Genomic DNA, 22,606 nt, shown 5'->3' on the forward strand with positions numbered 1-22,606 from the left:
GGTTATGTTATGTTATGTTATTTGCATTTTAATGCGCACAGCTGCTCCAGCGAAGGAGCGTCCTGGCGCAGGGAAAGGTAAACACAACACAACACTAAGTCCAGTAACAAAAAGCAAACATTAAAAGCAAGGAACATTTAAAACAGGAAGGTTTTCAGGGCCCTACGGAAAGACATTAGGTCATTCGAAAGGCGGATTTCCAAGGGGAGCGCATTCCAGAGGGTTGCAGCTTTCACACGGAAGGAGCGACCCCCCATCCGACTAAGTCTAAAACGGGGGACGACCACCAAGGACTGTCCAAGGGATCGTAGTGAGCGGGTAGGAACATAGGGAGAGATCAGTGTATTGAGTATCCCGGGTGCCAACTCTCTCAGAATTTTAAAAACCAGGCAGAGAGCCTTGAATTGGATACGCTTGCATATCGGGAGCCAGTGCAAGGACCGCAGGGTGTTAGAGGTAGGGCAGGTTCGAGGCAGACCAACCACCGCCCTAGCCGCCGCGTTCTGGACTCGCTGTAAACGAAGAATCTCGGCTTGGTTCGCTCCTAAAAGGAGTGAACTGGCGTAATCCAGCCGCGAGATGATCATTGCTTGAATGACCAGCTGTCTTGTAGGAGCATCAAAGAATCGCAGCAGGGGTCTTAGCCCGCGTAATACTCCAAAACAGCAGGCCGCCACTCTCTTTGTGTGAGTCACAAAGCTTAGCGTGTGGTCAAGCCATACTCCCAGATTCCTGAGTTCCAGGACAGGGGCCGGCGCTGATCCCAGCTCTGGAGGCCACCATTCGTCCCCCCAGTGGTCCGCTTCCCTTCCAACGATCATCACCTCTGTTTTTGTCGCGTTCAGCTGGAGACAGTTGTTATTCATCCAGCTGGCCACCTCTCTCAGTCCACTTCGGAACCTGAGGGCATCCTGCTTGGCATCCCCGCTGATCGTAACCGCCAACTGAGTGTCATCAGCATAGGAGACCATGGTTAGGCCCCATTGCCTGACGACCTCAGCCAGCGGCTGCACGTACAGATTAAAAAGCGTGGGACTCAGCGAGGAGCCCTGAGGGACCCCCAGGTCCAAAGGATGGTACTTGGACTGAAAAGGAGGGGTGGCAACGCAGAAGGAGCGATCACTGAGGAAGGAGCGGAACCACTGCAGAGCTGAACCACAAATGCCAATGTCCTGCAGGCGGTGTAGCAAGATGCGACGGGAAACAGTGTCAAAGGCAGCGCTCAGGTCTAGTAAAATAAGCGCTGCCGTTTGACCTGCATCGAGCACACTTCGCAAATGCTCAACCATTGCCAGAAGGGCCGTCTCAGTGCTGTGGCCAGCACGAAACCCATTCTGCATGGGATCCAGGACATTCACAAGGGTCATATGCTCCGTGAGGGCCAGATTTACATGGGCCTCCATAACCTTGGCCGGCCAAGGGAGCAAAGATATTGGGCGGTAGTTTTCAGGTCTCGACGGATCCAAAGATGGTTTTTTTAGGATCGGGGAAACCACCGCTTGCTTCCATTTGGCAGGGACCAGGCCAGAGGTCAGGGAGAGGTTAATCAGGGAGCACACTGCTGTGCGTCCCTGAAAAGCAACGTCCCTGAAAAGAGCAGATCTTACCGGGTCTGCAGGCGATCCAGACTTGACTCGCAGGGCCCACTTTGCGAACTCCTCATTAGAGATGGTAGGAAGGGAGTGCAGCGATGGACAGCTGCTAGAGCCGCTCCAGGGAATCACAGGAGACAGTGTGCTTGGAAACGCCAGATAGATTTTCCTGACTTTGTCCAGAAAGAAGGTGGCTAGGGCTTCACAGTGGGCGGTGGAACTGTCCAACTGTGGGGGAACTCTCTTTGCCATCAAGTCTTTTATGGTTTTAAAGATGGTTTTGGTCGGGTTAAGGCTATTTCGGAATTCGGCTGCGTAAAACGCCGCCCGGGCCCTGCATATAGCTCGATGGTAAAGCTTAACTAAGGCCAGGTAGATGGATTTCTTGTCGGCATCGTACGACTTACGCCACACCCTTTCCGCCCGTCTGCAAGAGGACTTCATTGCACGCAGCGCGCTGTCATACCAGGGGCTAGCCTGCCGGGGACTGGACTTGCTGGAGATGATAGGTACCAGGACGTCCAGCGCCCTGGTAATCCAGTTACAAAACCGGTCATAGCCCGAGGTGGCATTCAGCAGGGGACCTAATGGCTCAGCACCCATAATGCGGTGAAGGTCCTCTAACCTGAGTTTGTTCCAGTGGCGCCGGGGTATCCGCAAAGGAGGTGGTATAGTGGGATTGGCAGGGAGGGGAAGCCAAGCAGACACCAGATAGTGGTCAGACCATATCACAGGATCAACCGCCACAATCCGAACATCCGAGAAAGTCGTAAAAAACGGATCAAGAGTGTGGCCGGCCACGTGTGTAGGCTGAGAAATAAGCTGGGTCAACTGCAAAGCCTCTAAGTCGGCCAAAAAACCACTGATGGCCAGAGACTCTAACCTATCAAAGTGGAGATTTAGGTCGCCCAAGATAGAAAAGTTTGCACAGCCACTAGCCAATAGGCTCACAGCCTCCGGAAAGGCACCTCTAAAAGCTACGTCGCTGCCTGGAGGGCGATAAACAACCATCCCTGACAGCGAGAACTGAGGGCTGATAGAAACCTTAAACAGCGCACTCTCACATCCAGCAATCTGCAAGACCGTCCAGGTACATGTAAAGGCGGATTTGATAAATAGGGCGATCCCTCCACCTCTAGAATGGCGGTTAGATCTGAAGCATAAATAGCCCGGAGGACAGGCAAGATTGACTATAGCGTCATCAGTATCTTGTAGCCAGGTTTCAGTTACAGCCAACAGATCTGGTGTCTTATCCAAAATGAGATCAGCCACAGACAGATGGTGTTTCACTAGAGATCTGGGGCCCGATGTAGGTAAACGCGATTTTCCGATTTCAAAATACCGAGGCGGGCCGAATCGGTATTCTGAAATCGGAAAACGAGATGTAGGAAAAAAATACCGATTGAATACCGATTCGGTCGGCATCGGTAATGAGATTCGGTACGTTCCGATTCAGCTCGGTCCGAATCGGAAATTACCGAATCGGCCAACAACGATTCGGAAAACACCGAATCGGCTACCACCGAATCGGATATTTCCGATTCGGCGAATACCGATTCGGTAAAAGCCGATTCGGTAAAAACCGAATCGGCAATCATAGACCCATGGCGAAAAAGCCCATAGGAATGCATTGCATTCACCGATTCGGCTTTTACCGAATCGGATTTTACCGAATCGGATATTACCGATTCGGATATTACCGAATCGGTAAAAGCCGATTCGGCAATAGGCGATTCAGCCAATGAGGTGGCTCCCCCTCCCCCACCCAAACAGGGAGTGGCAACCCTGGCAGGTGCAGCCAATTAAGAAGTTTCTAGAAGTTTCTGGAAAGCCTGCCTGAGCCCAACACACACAGTTAGCAGCAGTTGGAGAAGGAGGTTGCAAACTGAGCAGGAGAAAATGGCAGATCAGGCAGGAAGCCAGAAGTCCTCCCAAAAGAGGAAGCCCAAGTTCACCACCACCGAACTTCAGGTGCTGGTTGAGGAGGTGGTGAGGGTGCACCACCAGCTCTTTGGCAAGCTGTCCCTCAACGTGCCAGACAGCACCAAGAGGAGATTGTGGGCCGACATCGCCCAGAAGGTCAATGCTGCTGGTGTCACCCCCAGGTCCATTGAGGAACTCAAGAAAAGGTTTTACGACCTCCACAGCCTCACCAAGAGGAAGCTGGCTGACCTTCAAAGGCAGGCTGGACACACCGGAGGAGGCAAGAACCCGGCGCCACCCCTCACCGAGCTGGAGGAAATTGTCTCCAGCACCATCGAGAGGGAGAGCATTGTAGGAATCGGGACCCTGGACAGCACTGCGAGAGCCACAGCTACAGGTAAGAAGCATGCGCATCATGACACACCCTACCAGACACCTCCCCAGTAGACACAATGCATAGGCAAACACCAGCACTGTACTGTCACCAACATACAAGAGACAAGCATCATGGTACATGTAGTCAGCAGAAGTTAGCCAAATATGTCAGTGCAGAATCACAAGACAGGAAACAGTGTGACACGGTGTAAGGAGATGCAAGGACATGTGGAATGCCATAATTGTACTGACTGTAATACATCGGCACTCAGTTTACAAATGCTTCTTTGTACCTAGGGGCACCATCAGGCGGCACCACTGTGACAGCAGAGGGAGCATCAACTTCAAACACTGCAGTCGCAGGGCCAAGCAACAGCCAGGCTGGCCAGGAGGAGGAGGATGAGGATGAGGAAGGAGACACCCCAGGGCTTGGAATGGAGGGAGTCCTGGTGATTGATTTCCAACCAGTGCACTCCCCAGTACTGTCCAGCACACCCCCCTTGCAATTTTCACCCGAAAACTCCCCTACAAGGCAGATCATACCGCCTACACCATCTCCTGCCACAATCGTGGCCTTGCCACCTGTCCAACCAGTCCTGGGAGCAGGGGCTCAGGGACCTGCCAGCACCACACCCCCACCAGTGGCACCCCAGCCCAGTCAGCAGGCCGGAAGCAGCAGTGCCCAACGCCGTGCCACCACCACCACCACTGCTGCACCAGCACGGGAGGGCAGTGTGTTCCTGGGCCTGGAGGGCCAAATGGTCAAAATCCAGCGCCAACAGGCCAGATCCACCATGGCCTGCCAACGCCAGCTCCTGCAGCACAACATGCAGATGGGGGAGTTGGTGAAGGGTTTCCAGGCTGTTGTGGACAGCAACAAGGAGGTGGCAGCAGGGTTGGGCAGGCTGACCACTGCCATCACCCACTCATCGGCCAGGCAGGAGGAGCATGAGGTTGCGCGCAGGAGGGATGCCCGGGTGCTCAACCGGGCCATGGCCCGCCTTGCAGCGGCGACCGCACAGCTGTGCCATCGAAGCTCAAATCAGGAATCCGTGCTCAGTCAGCACACGGCTGAGCTCACCAGGGGGATGGCCAGGATCACCACGGCCATGGAGGCCATGTTAATATCAAACGCCGCCTCCAATCCTGCCCTGGACCTGGGTGATGCTGGAGACAGCAGCAGCCGCAGCAGCCCGGCCAGCGCTGCATCTGAACCGCGGAGGAGCACCAGGCGATCCGCTGATGCTGCTGGCCATTCGGAGGGGGCCGAGGGACACCCCAGTGGGTCTGCCAAGCGGGCCAAAAAATAGCCTGACAAGGGGGGATGAGCAAACCAGTACCCTGGACTTTATTTGTTTTTACAGACTCCATTTTTTGATGCACTTCAGTGCTGTAACTGTGGTGCATCACTATTAAAAATATTATTTTCCAAGCAACATTTAGCTGTCTTTGCATCTGTACCCAGTCAGAAATAGTTCTCAGTGATCTCCTCACGTCTGTACCTGCCATCACATGGCGTACACACCCCAGCTGGCTGTGTCAGTGGCACAGCTTCGTCGTCGTCATAGTCCTCGTAGTCAGACAACTCCACCTCAGTGCCCTTCTTGACCGCAAGGTTGTGTAACATTGCACATACAGCTATGATCTTGCAGCAGGTGATGGGGGTATACTGCCTTGCACCTCCACTCTTGTGCAGGCATCTGAATCTACTTTTCCAGATGCCAAAGGTCCGTTCAACAACATTCCTGGTGCGTATGTGGGCCCGGTTATACCTCCTTTGGCTGGGTGTGGAGGGGTTGAGGTAGGGGGTGAGTATGAATGAGCGGAGGGCATATGCACTGTCGCCTGGAAGAGAAAGGGGTCACATTAGACACATGCATACATGTATTACACCTACCTACTATGTGTTATGGGGGTCTGATGATGTGGCTCACCTAGGAGGTATCCTTCTCCAAAATCGCCAGCCATCAGCCGTGCATATATGCCGCTCTGTTGGAAGATATAGGAGTCATGGGTACTTCCTGGAAATTTTGCTACCAGGTCTGTGATGGTGCACTTGGCATTGCAGATCACCTGCACGTTGATGGTGTGTGTAGATTTCCGATTGCGGTATATGTATTCGGTGTCCGCTGGTGGGCAAATCGGAATATGCGTGCCATCTATGCAACCGATGATTTGGGGAAAGTGTGCCATCTGGTAGAAGTCCGCTTTGGTTTGTAGCAGTTCTGCGTGGGTTGCAGGGAATGAGATGTATTGGTCCATCCTGTCTATCATGGCGTCAAGGAATATGTGGAAGAACCTTGACAGGCTGCTCTGGCTCACCCCTCCTGCTGCTGCTACTCCACTTTGATAGCTGCCAGACGCTACCAGGTGTAGGCTGCATAGCACCTGGACGTGCGCAGGGATGGCGTGTGCCCTTGGGGTGTGGTGGTCCAAGTATGGCTTAAGGTCCCTGATGAGCTCAAGTATGGTGTCAGAGTCCAGCCTGTATCTCTGTAGGATCTCTGCCTCAGTGAGCATGAACAGGGTTATCCTCTGTCTGTAGACCTGTTCATTTCTTAGCCATTCCCTCTGTCCTTCCTGCTGTAGCCGTAGCCGCCTCGCAATGACATAGAAAGCTGCCATCCTGCAAGTTGCAATGCATTTTGGGACTGTTTATATGGGTTGGAGTTGGTTACCACCTGATTGCAATCCATGGTAAATACCGAGTGAATTCTACCGATTTTGAGCCGATTTCGGTGTTTCTGTGCCTCCCTACATCTCCCCAACTGTCGGAATCGGGGAATTTCCCGATCGGAGATTCATACGAATCGGCATGTTTTCCGATTCGGATCATGTCCGAATCGGTATTTTTTCCGATTCGGTACATGGACCGAATCGGTGATTTTCCGAATCGGTGTCACTTACGATTCGGTTCTTGGACCGAATCGGTGATTTTCCGATTCGGTGTCACTAACGAATCGGTACAAGGTCCGATTCGGTGATTTTCCGATTCGGTGTCACTAACGAATCGGTACAAGGACCGATTCGGTGATTTTCCGATTCGGTGTCACTAACGAATCGGTACAAGGACCGATTCGGTCTTTGTAACCGATTCGGTGTTTTTCCGATTCGTTACATATCCGATTTTCGGTATGTACGTATCGGATTCTTTCCCATTCGGTACTCATTCCGAATCGGTTTTCTATCCGATTCGTTCTGTTTTTGGTTCCCTACATCTCGATGGCTGTTTACCGATCGGTAAGGGCCAAAAATCGGTATTTTCGGCCAATACCGATCGGTAAAGCCCTACCTACATCGGGCCCCTGGTGTTCAGATTTAAAAATCGTAGACCAGATCCCAGGCTACCAGGCAACGGAGGGAGACCGGGAGGAGCTCGTGGGGCGGGAGAAGTGGCGAGCTCGCGAATACCTACAGGCTGGTCCAATGACCATCTGTTGCAAGCACACTGAAACGGGCCACACAGCGGATGGTAGGGTGTGGCAGAGCAGCGTGGGAGAGTATCTCTGATGGCAAGAAGCGAGGCACCGGAATACATAATCATCCTGACAGGCCGACAGATACGGGCACACGAATATACACAAAGTAGAGATAAAAGATAAAATCCCCGGCGTACCGCGCGTACTTAGCGCGGACGGGCGCAGACGGGCAGACTCTGGCTCGACTCCGGCGCGAGTCAGGCGCTACCGCTGCGCGTCACCGCTGCGCTAGCAGAGTGAGCTTTAAATAGCAGCTCACCTGGGCTACAGGAAGCGCTAGAGCGCTGCAGCAAGTGGCACAGGAGGCAGAGACCACCCCAAGATGGCGGCCAAGCGCCACGAAGAAACTACAAAACCGGTGAAATTCCGCGAAAAAACGCGGTGGGGGCACAATTTAAAATGCAAGTATGAGGCCAGATACAGTTATACAAATAAAACGAGGCTCAAAACAGAAATAGTGCAAATGTCAGAAACGAGCTTTAAAATCAATAATAAGCGCAGCACGCTTAAATGCGACCAGTATAGCGCGCATGCAGGCACCTTTCCCAAGGAAGGACAGTGGGAGAGCTCGCCTTAAATAGCAGCTCACCTGGGCTACAGGAAGCGCTAGAGCGCTGCAGCAAGTGGCACAGGAGGCAGAGACCACCCCAAGATGGCGGCCAAGCGCCACGAAGAAACTACAAAACCGGTGAAATTCCGCGAAAAAACGCGGTGGGGGCACAATTTAAAATGCAAGTATGAGGCCAGATACAGTTATACAAATAAAACGAGGCTCAAAACAGAAATAGTGCAAATGTCAGAAACGAGCTTTAAAATCAATAATAAGCGCAGCACGCTTAAATGCGACCAGTATAGCGCGCATGCAGGCACCTTTCCCATCATCTCCTCCACTGGCGCACCGTCACTTTGGACAGGTGGGTGCTACAAATTGTCCGAAGGGGCTACTCCCTCCCCTTCGAGGCGGCACCTCCAGCCATGCCACCGCAACTCCACCGCATATCGGGGGATCATTTGCGACTTCTGCGGGAGGAAGTTACGGCCCTCTTAGCCAAGGGTACCATCAAGCGCGTTCCTAGGCCAGAAGTAGGGTGTGGTTGCTACTCCCACTACTTTCTGGTGCCCAAGAAGGGCAAAGGGGGCCTACGCCCTATCTTGGATCCACGGAACGTCAACAGCTTCCTCCGGAAGGAGAAGTTCAAAATGCTGACACTGGCTCAGGTCTTAGCTGCCCCGGACCCAGGAGACTGGATGGTAGCGTTGGACTTGCAGGATGCTTATTTCCACATCCCCGTCCTGCCGGCCCACCGGCGTTACCTGCGGTTCACGGTAGGCCACAAGCACTTTCAGTTTACCGTGCTCCCCTTCGGCCTTACCAGCGCCCACGGGTGTCGCAGCTCATCTGCGTAGGTGGGGGGTTTCTGTCTTCCCCTACCTAGACGACTGGTTGTTGAAGGCAGCTCACCCCAGACAGTCGTCAACCACCTCCAGACAACCGCAGACCTCCCGCACCGGCTGGGGTTTTCCATCAATATGCCGAAGTGACACCTGTGTCCCTCTCAGAAGCTCCTCTTCATCGGAGCGGTTCTCGACTCGGAGCAGTTCTTGGTTTACCCTCCCGAACAGCGGGTTCGGGATGTTCAGGCTCTGATTCCACTCTTTCAGCCTCTATCCCGGATCTCGGTCAGGTTGACGCTGCGGCTTCTGGGGCTGATGGCCTCCTGCAACCTTCTGGTGCATCACACCGGGTGGCAGATGCGGGCTCTGCAGTGGGACCTGAAGTTTCAGTGGGCCCAGTATCAGGGCAACCTGTCCGACAATGTCCTGATCTCGGAGGGCCCTGCAAAACAGCTGCAGTGGTGGCTCACGGACCGCGATTGGGTCAGCGGCAGATCCCTCTGCATTCCCCACCACGGAGCACGTGGTTGTGACGGACGCGTCCCTCCAGGGCTGGGGAGGCCACATGGGAGAGGCGGAGATCAGAGGCCTCTGGTCTCGGGCGGAGTCCCGGCTCCATATCAACCTTTTGGAGCTGCGGGCGATTCATCTAGCACTGAAGGCATTCCACCCTCTGTTGAGGGGAGTGTAGTGCAGGTGTTCACGGACAACACCACCGCCATGCGGTACTGCAACAAACAGGGCGGGTGGGGTCGTGGACCCTCTGCCAGGAGGCTCTGCGCCTCTGGCAGTGGCTGGAACATCAGGGCGTGACCCTGGTGGTTCAACACCTGGCAGGTTCTCTAAACGCCAGGGCGGACGAACTCAGCCGCCGGCGCATGATGCATCTTAAATGGCGTCTGAACTCGGACGTGGCGCAACGTCTCTTTCTGCAGTGGGGAGAGCCTTGGTTAGATCTATTCGCCACTGAAGAGAACGCACAATGTCATCAGTTCTGTGCGTTGGAATTTCCAAGGCGGCACTCGCTCGGAGATGCTTTTCATCGCGAGTGGAGTTGCGGTCTGTTGTACACCTTTCCTCCTGTACCACTTCTGCCCAGAGTGCTGAAGAAGATCAAACGCGACCGGGCCCAAGTCATCCTTGTGGCTCCGGACGGGCACGAAGGTACTGGTATCCCGAGCTACTCAGTATGTCAGTCGATCTCACGGTTCGTCTGCCTCTTCAGGAGGACCTTCTGTCGCCGCTGCAGGGGACGGTACTCCACCTGAACCTGTCCAGACTCCACCTCCATGCTTGGAGATTGAGCGGCGACAGTTGAGGCCATTTGACTTGCCTCCTGAAGTTTGTAATGTCATTCTGGCAGCCAGGCGTCCCTCCACAAAGTCAGTAAATATAGGTGGAACAGATTTGTGGCATGGTGCACAGCAAGGCTGTGGATCCTCTCTCTGCCCCTCTTTCAGAGGTTCTTCTCCTCCTTCTCTCTCTTGCCTTGCAGGGCTCTGCTCTGGGCACTATCAACGGCTACCTTTCCGCCCTTTCGGCCTTTCCAAGGCTGCCTGATCAACCATCTTTGTTCAAGTCCCCTATTGTAACTCGTTTCCACCTGTTCCATTCGTGATGCCTCAGTGGGACTTGAATCTGGTTCTTACTTATCTGATGTGCGCTCCCTTTGAGCCACTTCACAACTGTCCTATCCACCTTTTTACTCTGAAGACTGCTTTCCTGGTTGCCATCACCTCTGCCAGGAGAGTGAGTGAGCTCCAGGCTCTTTCATCCAAACCTCCTTTCCTTTCTGTCCATCCGGACAAGGTGGTGTTGCGGACTAGACCCTCTTTCCTGCCAAAGGTTGTCACGGCCTTCCACATCGGGCAGTCTATCACCTTGCCCACCTTCTTTCGGCCTCCGCATCCCTCAAAGGAGGAAGAGCGGCTCCACCGTCTGGACCCAAAACGTGCGCTCTCATTCTATCTGGATCGCACACGTCAGTTCCGGGTGGATGACCAACTCTTTGTTGGTTACGTGGGCGCTAAGAAAGGACGGGCGGTAAACAAGCGGATCATCTCTCGGTGGGTCGTCTTGTGTATCAAGGCTTGTTACTCCTTGGCAAAGAAGGAGCCTCCTGTTGGGCTGAGGGCCCATTCCACTCGGGCCACGGCGGCTACCACTGCCCTGGGCCGGGCTGTCCCCTTGCAGGACATCTGTCAGGCAGCTACGTAGGCCTCGCGGCACACGTTCACAAAACACTACTGCCTGGACAGAAAAGTCCGGAGAGATGGCTTCTTTGGCCGTTCCCTCCTCCAGGACTTTCTGGTGTGATTATTGGTTCGCAGACCCACCACAGGGGTTGGTATTGCTGGGGTATCTATTCTAAGGTAAGGAATCTAATACTAACCTGTTTCTTTCAGATGCACAAGTTACTTACCTTCGGTAACGATATATCTGTAAGAAACAGTAGTTAGTATTAGATTCCTTACCGCCCCACCCATCCTTCCCGTTCTGCGAACCGATACCTAAGGTTAGGGTCATCCCCTTTCAGGGCCCTAGTTTCAATGGCACCAGTGTCGGTTTTTATCACGGCTCTGCGTTTCTGGCGCGGAAAAGCTTTGTATAAGAACTGACGTCAGCGTGCGAGGGCAGCGTCTAAGTACTCCGGCGACGTCATAACGGCGCCCACGACGCCGACGACGGACGCGGAGCCGCAGACGACGCCTACCGACACGCAGGGATACTGCTACGCAAAAATTTCCGGATCCAGACTGACGCCTGGGGATATTCTAGAGTAAGGAATCTAATACTAACTACTGTTTCTTACAGATATATTGTTACCAAAGGTAAGTAACTTGTGCTTTAGGGGCATCAGTTTGCATTTTAAACAAGAGGACATGGAAGCGTTTTTACAAATGGAAAAACAGGTTCACACATATACTAAAAGCTAACGCCTAGTATTCATAAGGGTTGCATAGTTGCACATCCAAAGCTGACAACTATAAAACTCAGAATCCAGGTTAAAGTCTCAGAGCAGGCTCAACATCCTGTTTTTTGGTCAAATTACTCACCATGCCAACATTTAAAAATGTGTGTTTGTGTAACATAACCGGGGCTCATGTAAAAAAGTTCCTTCGGGGGGGAGTTCACACTATATACAAAATATACAAAATGTAAATACATCAAAACTAAAAACATGTGGCACATGGCCTGTATGGGTGCACCTTTTTGAGCACTGTGCTTCTAATGTCTAGGCTTTTATACTGTTGCTATGATTCCTTTCAAATAAAATAAAGTTTTTTGAAGCATTCGGGCAAACTACAAACATTTGTTAGGAAACCACATGCTTGCGTTATTTTCCTTCTTGTAAGCCTACACTTGAAGGGTGCATTCTAATGTTATTATTTATAAGGCGAAAGATCACACATACATTAGCTAGAGCTTACATTTAATAAAGGTTGCACGGTTGCACACATGCCTATGGGCAATGTTGCACTCCAGTTCTTATAGACGGTGCAATGGACTAGAAGGTATTGGAGCGCTTTTTTTTTAACTCCAGTTACATGACACAATGACTCATTAATTATTTTGGGTAGGCTTTGGGGATAAAGTAATTTGCCCAGAATCACAGGATGTTGAGCTGACGCTAAGACTCGAACCTGGTTCCCCAGCTCCAAAGTTGGCAGTTCTGGTCATTATGCCACATCCAAGCCTTTACACTCTTACTCCGAGCCTTGCTTTCTTCAGCTGTCTGACAGAAGGCACTCTAAGAACATCATGCAGAGTAGTAGCAAGGATGCATGTTCCTGCTGGGGAGATGTCAATCTCTAAACCAGTGCTGACGCAGCACTGGTTTAGAGACACTGTCTGGGCTTAGGTCGCAGCTGATTAGTTCTGGTTCAAACCTCAAATTTAGCAATAAGCAACAGAAAGGTGACCAGTCAATCTTTGCAAAGGGCATTCCACTGCACATCACTGCATTTTCAGTCACTTTTGAAAAATGCAGTTATTGCACATATTGCCTTTCTCTATAAACAAGTCATAACACTTTTACGAAGTTTGAGTAACTTATATGCACAACTTCTCACCAAACTAAAATGTACACCCAAAAAACCATAATATTAATCAATACTGGCTACCGGGCGTTTTGGTGTGCTGCCAAGTTGGGGGCTGATATCGCTGATGGGGACCTGCGTGTGCTTAAAACCATTTGTTTTGCTTTGTTTATTTAGAAGCACACGCAGGTCCCCATCGATGAAATTAGCCCCCACTGCAGTGAAATTAGCATCAAGCTTGGCAGCTCACCAAAACGCCCGGTAGCCAGTCCTGCCCTGGTCTTGGTTCCGCAGCTGGAGCACCACAGCATCAGAGGCATTTAGAGGCATGGGCAAAGTGGGTAATTGCCCACGCCCCCCACTTCCCAATGGGCATCTTGGGAAATAAAACATGTTCTCTTATTGACTATCTGTATATGGAACTACACAACAATGTCTCAATCTTTCCCTTTTTAATTCCAATTACGTTTATCCAAAAAACACAGAATTGTAGTTGACTTTTATGGACCTGTCAACTGCTTTTGACACCGTAAACTGTCCTAAACTATGGAACATTTTGGAAAGCTTGGGAGTGGAAAAACCTTTAATCACACTTTAACGCAGACTGCACTATATCACCTCGATAAGGATTCGCTATTCTCCTACTGGAGACTGTACATCATCCATATACTATTTTCAGGGAGTCCAACAAGGTTATATTGCAGCAACATTTTTATTTTTAATTTATATAAACAGTACTGAGGGGCATCTTCTCTCTCTAGAAGAGGCAAGAGCACCCTGAGCCGGTAATCGATACATTCCCCCAGTCTTTGATTATCCTAATGTACATCACCACACTCCTTTATTCTGACGATGCAGTCCTGTGTTTTTCTTTCTAATACAAACATATGCCAGGAGCACCCACTCCATAGCTAGTTCTCTTTGATTCAAACATATATACCATTGGAAGTGAAATGGCTCCAGTACCTTTCCTCCCTCTCTCTTTGAAACTTAAAAATATCCCTCCATATACTCATTTTTCAATTTGTTTTTTTTTTGGCCCACAAATTAAAATAAATAAATTTGATTGGTTGACCTTCAAGTCTAGGGAGCTCATAACCCCCATAAGGCCATCGAACAACCGCTGGAGACCATTAGCAGTTCTGGCTATGAGGACTGTATCGTCAGCTTAAAGGAGTGTGGTGATGTATCGATTACCCACGCTCAGGGTGCTCTCGCCTCTTCTAGAGAAGATGCCCCTCAATACCATTTATATAAATTAAAAATAAAAACGTTGCTGCAATACAGCCTTGTTGGACTCCCTGAAAACAGTTTATGGAAGATGTACAGTCTCCAGTAGGAGAATAGCGAATCCTTATCGAGGTGTTCCAGTGTTACCATGTTAAAATTTGACACACAGCGTTGTATTGTCTGGTTTCAAAGGGGCTTGAGTTAATAAGAACTGGGCAATAAAATAAAACAATGTCGCTTTCAAGTGCCCCCAAAATATGACTTGCCTGCGGCCCCCCAAATCCCTAAGAGGACACTGCACATCACTACCTGGCACAGTTGTGATCACTGCAACACAGTTCAGGTCCCAGTTTTACCCTTGGGAAAGGTTCACATGTAAGGAGGCTGCTCGAAGCTTCATATCCATCAGAACATTAGTCACCAAAGGTGAGTAATTTATTCATTACCATTGACAGATTTAGTTGAAACCCACAGGATAAAAACTTGCACTTGACTACAGTTTTTATGTCCAGTTTGTACTGATAGACATATCATGTTGCCTGCATAGAATAATTAAGAGATTAATAGAAGTGAAATCAGTATATGAGATGGTGAATGTGCAAATTGTTCGCTTTTTTTGGCACATATTTAAGTGAATATGTTACCTGCACTGTAGGTCTTTCTGAATTTATGGCATCAGAAGAAAAGAAGTTCTCTGCCTTTTTGAATTCTTTGATTCTAGCAAAGTGTTTCAGAGCTAAATTGTGGGAAAACACTCTTCATGTGTCAAAACAACTGGAAAAGATTGGTATGTACTGAATAAATGAATACTAATGCCAATGTGTCGATCTGTGTTGTCACATTTACTGTACCATTTGAATAAGCATTAACCCTAGTTTTATAATAGATGCTGATATTCATGTACAGCTACATTGCATTTTCACAGCTGACAATCACATGTATAAATAATTTCACCGTTTTCACATCCAAATCAAACAGCGAAAACCTGCTGTATTTTAGTAGTTTGAAAAATCTACAGCACATACATCCTACTTTCTGTATTTATTTTCAGGGGTCTGTCAAAGACTTGTGACCAGAAAATATTGGTAAGAGAGTTGCACACAAAAACAGAGGAGAAAAGACATCGAATGAGGAGCACAAACAAATTGAAAGCTCATAAAGAGCAGGCGGAACTCATTTCAACATTCTGTACAATGCAAAACACAGAAAAATCATTATATTAAGAGGGTCTGGATCAAAGCACGTAGGAGCTCACCATGCTAAGACTTAAGCACACTAAGCTTCTCAAACACAATTGTTATTAAGCTACTGTCTTCAAATTATCCGTATGCATGATGTAATAGCAAAGGCAGAATCTGTTGAATTGATAACTTTGTGATATTATAAAAGGTAACAGTAAGACAATATTCACAGTGATTGAAAAACACTACCTACATTGCCAGCAATTACCGTTATTTCTGGCAATCGCACAAAAGCACACAAAGTGGATATTACAAGGTTGAATCACTCAATACACAGCCAAGAACGTAGAGAAAATAGCGCCACTGCCAGATAGGAAAAAAGGGAATACATTGGTACCACCTGGCAAATAAGGAAATAAGATATAGGAAGACAACACACTAGGAAAATGGTAACACAGGAAGCATGCGGGGAAGGGGAGAGAAAGGGTATACACTAGAAGAAGCAGAGATTCAAATATTAAGGTCTCTGTGAAATAGTTACCCAATGAAATGGTAAATACTCCTGAGCATGTGCACACAGTATGATATATTTGCATGTATGGGTCATCACAGAAGCAGGCCTAAGAAATGATACAGGTGTCATTTCTTTTATTTACAGCCACGCCTGCAAAAAAAAATTACAACACAAAAGACTGCGGGTGCAGGGAAGAGTAGGTGAGGCGAAATAACTGGGAGTGGGCTGGGGTGTATAAAATAAAATATAACCAGGTGGGGGAAGGAGGGAAAAAGCAACACACTAAGGAGAGATCAACCTGGAGTGCGGGTAGTGGGGTAGTTTGGTGGAAGAGAAGTGCAAGAGAGAGAGAGAGCAACATGGAGTGTTGGGGTGGATATTTGGTAGGAGGCATAGAAGCACTCAAGGGAGAAAACTGGAAAATGCAAGCACTCTCATGGAGTGCTTAACGAAAAAGAAAAAAATATTTCCCTAAAAGTGAGCAGTGGAAGGATATAGGATACAAGTAAGCCAGTCAAATGAATAGTAAAGATGCAATGTCCCTGGGAGGTACAAATGAAAGACGATTTAGGCAAGCCTTTAAATTAGAAACAAGCAAATGAGAGTGGGCCCGATTCACAGAACTAACTAAAGACAAAATCCTAAACTTATTACCAAATTTTGTATTCACAGAAGGCACTTGCTCCTTTTGGTATTCACAGAAGGCATTTACTAATTTCGGTATTCACAGAAGTTAGGAGTCCTAACTTTAGGACTCCTAAATGCCTTCAGTGAATACCGAAAGTCTTAAAGTTAGGATTTTTCTCAGTTTAGGAGTAATAAAGTTAGAACTCCTAACTTTAGGGTTCCTAAATGCCTTCTGTGAATACCAAAAGGAGCAGGATTAGTAAAGTTAGGACTCCTAACTTTAGGACTCTTAAACTGAGAAAAATCCTAATTTTAAGTATTTCGGTATTCACAGAAGGCATTTAGGAGTCCTAACTTTACTACTCCTAAACTGAGAAAAATCCTAACTTTAAGCCTTCGATATTCACAGAAGGCATTTAGGAGTCCTAAAGTTAGGACTCCTAACTTCTGTGAATACCGAAATGAGTAAGTGTCTTCTGTGAATACCAAAATGAGTAAGTTCCTTCTGTGAATACCAAAATGGTAGTAAGTTTCGGATTTTCTCTTAAGTTAGTTCTGTGATTCAGGCCCAGTAACAGTAAAGCCAACCAAATGGTAAGCAGGGTCGGCAGTAAGTCAAACAAAAGGTTGGTAGGCAAGACCCAAGACATAAGTAATCTCCCTTGTTTGCCATATGCAATCGATTTGAAGTATATAAAAATTATAAACTGTAAAAGTCTGTGCTAAAACTGTACAATGTATTTACAGGTGTAACACTATCCAATGCAATGGTAAATGCTAACCTAACATCATTTAAACAAATTGAAGAAACAAATGCAAGGGAACTTGAATTGGTATGTACTAATGTAGTTTTATGTTCATTGATTTTTACTTTACTACAAATAATAATACATTCATGAGCCGTATTTGTTGCAATATAAAGGAGATTAATGTGGTCAGTTTAGAGTTTAACAGGGGGAAAATGTAAACAGTACTAGAGTTATCCTGCCTACCAAACTATCAATTGTCCTGCCCTATTTAGAGTGTGAAAGAATTGTTCTACTGCCAGTGGCATTGTTCTCAGTTCTACTGGAAGTCAGTCAAAGGAAATAACCTGGTTGCCACAGAATCACTACCTTTTATGCATTGGGAGGGACACCCCATTCCAAGTGGTTCTTTCAATTCATACTTTCCTTGCCCCATTTCTCCATGTGCAGGTTGGCAGACCTGGGAAGTCAAAACAAATAATGGAACAATGTGCAGGGAGAAAACTCTGTGTCATTACCTTTTTCATTTTGTTTATCATAAACAATCCCTGTTTCTCTCAGAAAAATAAAATTAAATATTAAGCTTGCCATGCCGACCTTGAACCCTCCATGGCATCATACTCTGCAGAAAGTCCTTTGTGCACATTGGCAACAAAATGTTCATCAAAATAGATTTCCGCCTACATGGTAATTACCTCCACTGACTTGGTGGGTGACCAGTCATACTCCAAATTACCTGATTTAGATTTGTCCTGGTTAACACAATTTCCAGTAACAAGTTGAATGAAGAAGAACATAAATATAGAATTTAAAACACTTTTTCATTTCAACAAGTGAAAATGATTTTTAACAGGGGCGCTGGCCAAAGTCAGGAATGGGCAACACCACCAAGGTTTCAACCTTTTCCTAAATAGAAAAAAAGTCAAGCATAGAATTTAGGTCAGGTCCGATTACGATCAATGAACTCCTCATGACCTAAGCTTGAACAATTTAAAGCAAAAAAATTGTGAAATCTGTAGACTTCAAGCCTGCAAACGCACCTCATCTGTAGTCATTGGTCGCACCCCCACAAACGACCCACCATAGCTGATTATTATTTTGGCGATATTGCTGGGAACTTTGGTGTGACCATCCTTGTTTCCAATGAAATCACCTTTTTCTTGAATTTGTACTGGGAGGTGAGTGCATCAGAGTTACTACAAAAAAAATAATTGAACTAATTACATTGACCCTGGTACCATTCTAGCTGTTGAAGGACTGCAGTCACAGAAACCACAGTGGATATGACAGGACCAAAAAGAGTCCCATGTGAAGTGTGGACAAAAAAGAAGCTTGACCATAAATGTGTAATTCGTCAAATGATGTTTGGAAGAGACCAGGAGGCAATCAAAATCTAGTTTTTGTACTTTCTCACAATTCTCTTATGAGGATGGAATCAAGGGAGTATAAGAGGGATTGGTATATTGAGTTTTAATATTAAAGCCATTCTTGGATATGTTTTTCACTGTGTTATTTTCATTTTATTGAAGGGCACTTTTGCATCAAATGTGTGTCTTCTGTAGGATTTTCTACTTGGTCTCATAGTTTGGGAGGGTGGGGTGACTGCTCCAACCTTTTCCCTTTAGATTGATTTATTCTTTTTGCTTTAATAGCACCATCTCATCTGTTACTTCAGTCATGATAGATTTGTAGGCATCCACAAGAGCAGTCATATCCGAGGCAGTGCTCAAGTTTAGCAGATTTGTTGTGATCTTGTGGTACAGGAGTGTCTTGTCAAATCTTTGAAGTTTCTGATCCAAATCTTATATTTTTTGATTAGCCTACCTTGTGAGCTTTGGAGCAGAAAAGTGGAAATGGTATGAGAAAGTGATTGAATGATTCTATCAAGATAGTGTTGTCACATGGTATGGTACCTGGTTTGGCAATGAAGAGGTCTAACATAGAGCCTTTGCTGCTGGTGGGGCCTTTGCTATGTATGGGTGCTGAGCATTTGTTACACATCAAACAGAATGCAAAGTTCAAAACATTGCCAATCCTATCAGGAACCAGCCTCTACACCATACTAGCACATAGCAGGAGGGTACAGACAGGATAATGAACTTGTTTTTAACACTCACAGGTTGGTGGAATACCTGATAGGAGGAGAAACACAGAAGACAAAATGTTATAAACTTCATATCCCATGAGCCTTGGTAGCGAAGCATACTGTACTAGGGATTCGATTGGCAACCAACGGTGGTGATCCAGAAGTGGTTAAAAAGTATTTCAGTTCGATCATGATGTTCGAGACCGAGAGGCTGCTTCGACGTTAGGGGGAACATGGAGGCCAGCTAGTTAGCCAGTTGAGAGCTTCTCCCATGGGCTCCATGAGCGCGAGGAGATCACAGCACCGAACAATTATCCCACCTGGTGGCTAGGGATATCCTGCAGTGAGGGCCATGGAAAAGGCGTGAAAGTCAGCGAAGGTTGACGCGATCTGCTCATAAACGCCAGTATCCCCTACCTCTGAATGGTTCAATGTGCCCTTCCTTGCCTCGGAAGCAGTTTTAGAGGGGGGAGGATTGGCAGAGTCAGTACAAAATCATCAGGAAGCTGCGGGGAACACGGTACGTGCTGGCCAAGACCCAAAAGGAGAGAGTGGAGCCTGCCAAGTATTGACCCAGCATGTCGACTCAAGAGAATCAAGAGTGGGGAAGATGGCAGAATTATGCTAATAGCTCTGATCTTATGAAACCCACGATTCCTTGACTCAAGGGTAAGGAGATTATAAGCGGGGAGTGGGGCCCGACAGTAGAGAAGAGGCACTCGGGTCCAGTAGCTCTGGCAGTAAATGAGCAAGCCTTAGGAAGAAGCTACAAGCCTTTCGAAAGAGTTAAAAACTCAGACTGATTCCATCACAGGGGAGGGTATAAAATTATCAGGTACCTCGGGGAAAGCCAAGGGCTCCATCAACAAGTCATTACAAAAGAAGAATACCGCCCTAAAGGAGATAAGGATCAAGTCTGTTTAAGGGGGCCCAACGTAACACCCTCACTCAGATTTTATTTCAAATTAAACACTACAACTAATATGGAGGTCCCCAGAGCGGTGAAGGCACTATTAAAGAATTAGCCTAGTGAAGCGCAGGGTATCATTATCCACCCAGATGTACCTGCGGTAAATAGATTCTCGCTACTGGAGGGCTCAGCCCATTCATTAGGTGTAACGAAGGGAGTGGAGGCATAGAAAGTATGGCAGAGGCGCATGACGTTTGTAAACACAATGTTCCACTGATCCACTTGGCTGGAGAGGCAGACTCCGACACAGCAGGCATGGTCATGGTCCTGGGGATGTAAGTCAACTCTCATTAGAGATTAAAGAGTGATTTTCAACATCTGAAACTAACATGTGAAGGATATAGGACACATGTAGTAGCCTGGAGGAAGAGATGCTGGTATTAACCCAGCGTATAGGAGCTCTGGAAAGTAAAGTTCAGGAGTTAGTACTAAACATGAGCGACAATACCCGTGTGGTAACAAGATTAAAACAAAGGGAGAGGATGGAAAATAATTCTAGGAGGAATAATAGCGGGATCCTAGATGTTAAGGAAGGGGCAGAAGGGGGATGTTAAATCATTTATAATAGATCTTCTGACCAAAGCTTTCCCCATGTGTCTTCTGCAGTGAACCTGGTAATCGAGATTCAGAGAGTGCCTGAGATCCCTTTAAGCTGATTTCTGGGCAGAAGAAGCCTAGAAATAATTCTAGTGAATTTTCAGTCTTATACAGTCAAGGAAAACATTCTGGGAGTAGACTTAAAGAGAAATCATTGCAGGTCCAGGATCTCACCTTCAAAACAAGGTCAGACATCTCTATTGCGGCAGACGACAAACGGTGGGAGCTGGGTAAGCGAATAGAGCCTCTTAGGGAAATTGGGGCACAAGTGCCGTTAAGGTTCCCAGCAATTTTGAAAGTTATATGGGCTAATAAAATGCACAATTTCTTATCTCCAGAAGAGGTGGATAGCTTTATAGCCCTTAATATGGCAAGAAATAATTAGGTAAGGCACTCTGGCTAAAGGCGGAGAGCGTGCTAGTTAAGATCGGTTTGTAGATACTGGATTTCCATGGGTAGGAGCTGGAATTGGCTCAATAGGCCTAAAGATAGTAATGGGAGGGTTCCCTGGGGGTTAAGGTGGGGGGGTGCATTCATGGTGCAGAGCATAGGGGAAATCATTTTCCAAATTTAGGCTAGGAGGGGTCAGGGGAGGATAATGGGGCGGAAAGGGAGACCACAGGGGGGTGGATTTGTAGATATTATGAGCTGGAATGTGAATGGTTTAAGAGTTAAAAGAAGGCAGCATCTAGTTCTCCAGTACCTGAAAGAAAGTCCATCCAAGGTCCTCCTGTTACAAGAGACTCACTTATTACGATCAGAAAGTATTGCGCTGTTTACAAGGCAAAGATGGGTAGTTATGGTGGCAGATAAAGATGAGCAACACTGCACTAAAGGGGTGGCTATAATATGTAGGTAAATTTAGGGGTAGAGTTATGGAGATCTCAGGTAAATGAAGGAGGGCGTTGGATAGTAGCGGAGGTCAAAGCTGGTTAGATTCTGTATAGCCTAGCTAGCAACTATGGCCCTAACGAGGATGATATTACATCCTGTGTTTCTAGTTTGATTTTGAAGCCCCACTTATTATGGGCAGTAATTTTATTGTCCTATTAAATAATAAGTTAGATAGATCCTCACCCCGTAATCAAATTAGTTCACCCAGAGTAAAGGCTTATCTCCTATCTATGAATGATTACCTGAATATTTGTGATGTGCGGAGGAAGATAAAAGGCAACTCTAGAAACAATTCTTTTCATAGCAAGAACAACGGTCATTATTCCAGGATAGACTATTTCTTTATGGAGGAATCAGGAGTGGAAAACGTTAAGGAGATTGAATATAAGCCTATTCATTGATCTGCTCATGTAGCAATATATTTAAAAATGAAACCTGGAACTAAGAAGGTGAACCCTAGACAGATGTTATGAGAAGGATAGAAGGGGAAGCAGCTGTTTTTTTATATGGAATTTAGCCTCAGCCCCCACATACGTGGTGTGGGACGCAGGTTTCCCTGCTAGAAGATAAGTTAGCAGCAGCAGAAGCTAACCTGAAGTCAGGGCATCTCCAGGGTAAGACAAAATAAAGATTAGTTGAAAAAGTGGAGGACTTATAACTTACGTTTAGACCAAAAATCGCAGAGAGATCGCAGAGAGATTGCAGCAGAAATGGGAAGTGAGTAGGTTGTGAGAGTATTAGCAGGGGGAGAAATGTGGAAAACTACTGGCTATTAAGACCAGGGTGAACAGGTCAACTAACTACATTAGGAAAAGTAAGATTGAAGAAGAGGATAGGGTAGTGGAGGATGTGGAAGGGATAGAGCAGGCATTCACCACATTATTTCAGAACTTCAATCTTGAAGATCTTGAGGTAGATGAGGAAGTGGTAGACCACTGGCTCTCAGAAAAAACAACT

At 47.4% G+C, this 22,606-nt stretch overlaps 1 protein-coding gene across 1 annotated transcript in view; it reads left to right on the forward strand.

Annotated features, from left to right (window-relative positions):
• The window catches only part of HFM1 (helicase for meiosis 1), a 2,890,879-nt gene that overhangs the window by 1,776,755 nt on the left and 1,091,518 nt on the right, over positions 1-22,606 (forward strand). The window contains exons 24-25 of the mRNA XM_086925623.1: positions 14,690-14,821; positions 17,104-17,189. Of these exons, the coding sequence (XP_086781749.1) occupies positions 14,690-14,821; positions 17,104-17,189 (218 nt within the window). The remainder of the gene's footprint in view (positions 1-14,689; positions 14,822-17,103; positions 17,190-22,606) is intronic.

The sequence above is a fragment of the Lissotriton vulgaris genome, chromosome 1_1, assembly GCF_964263255.1.
Source record: "Lissotriton vulgaris chromosome 1_1, aLisVul1.2, whole genome shotgun sequence".
Taxonomy (NCBI): domain Eukaryota; kingdom Metazoa; phylum Chordata; class Amphibia; order Caudata; family Salamandridae; genus Lissotriton; species Lissotriton vulgaris.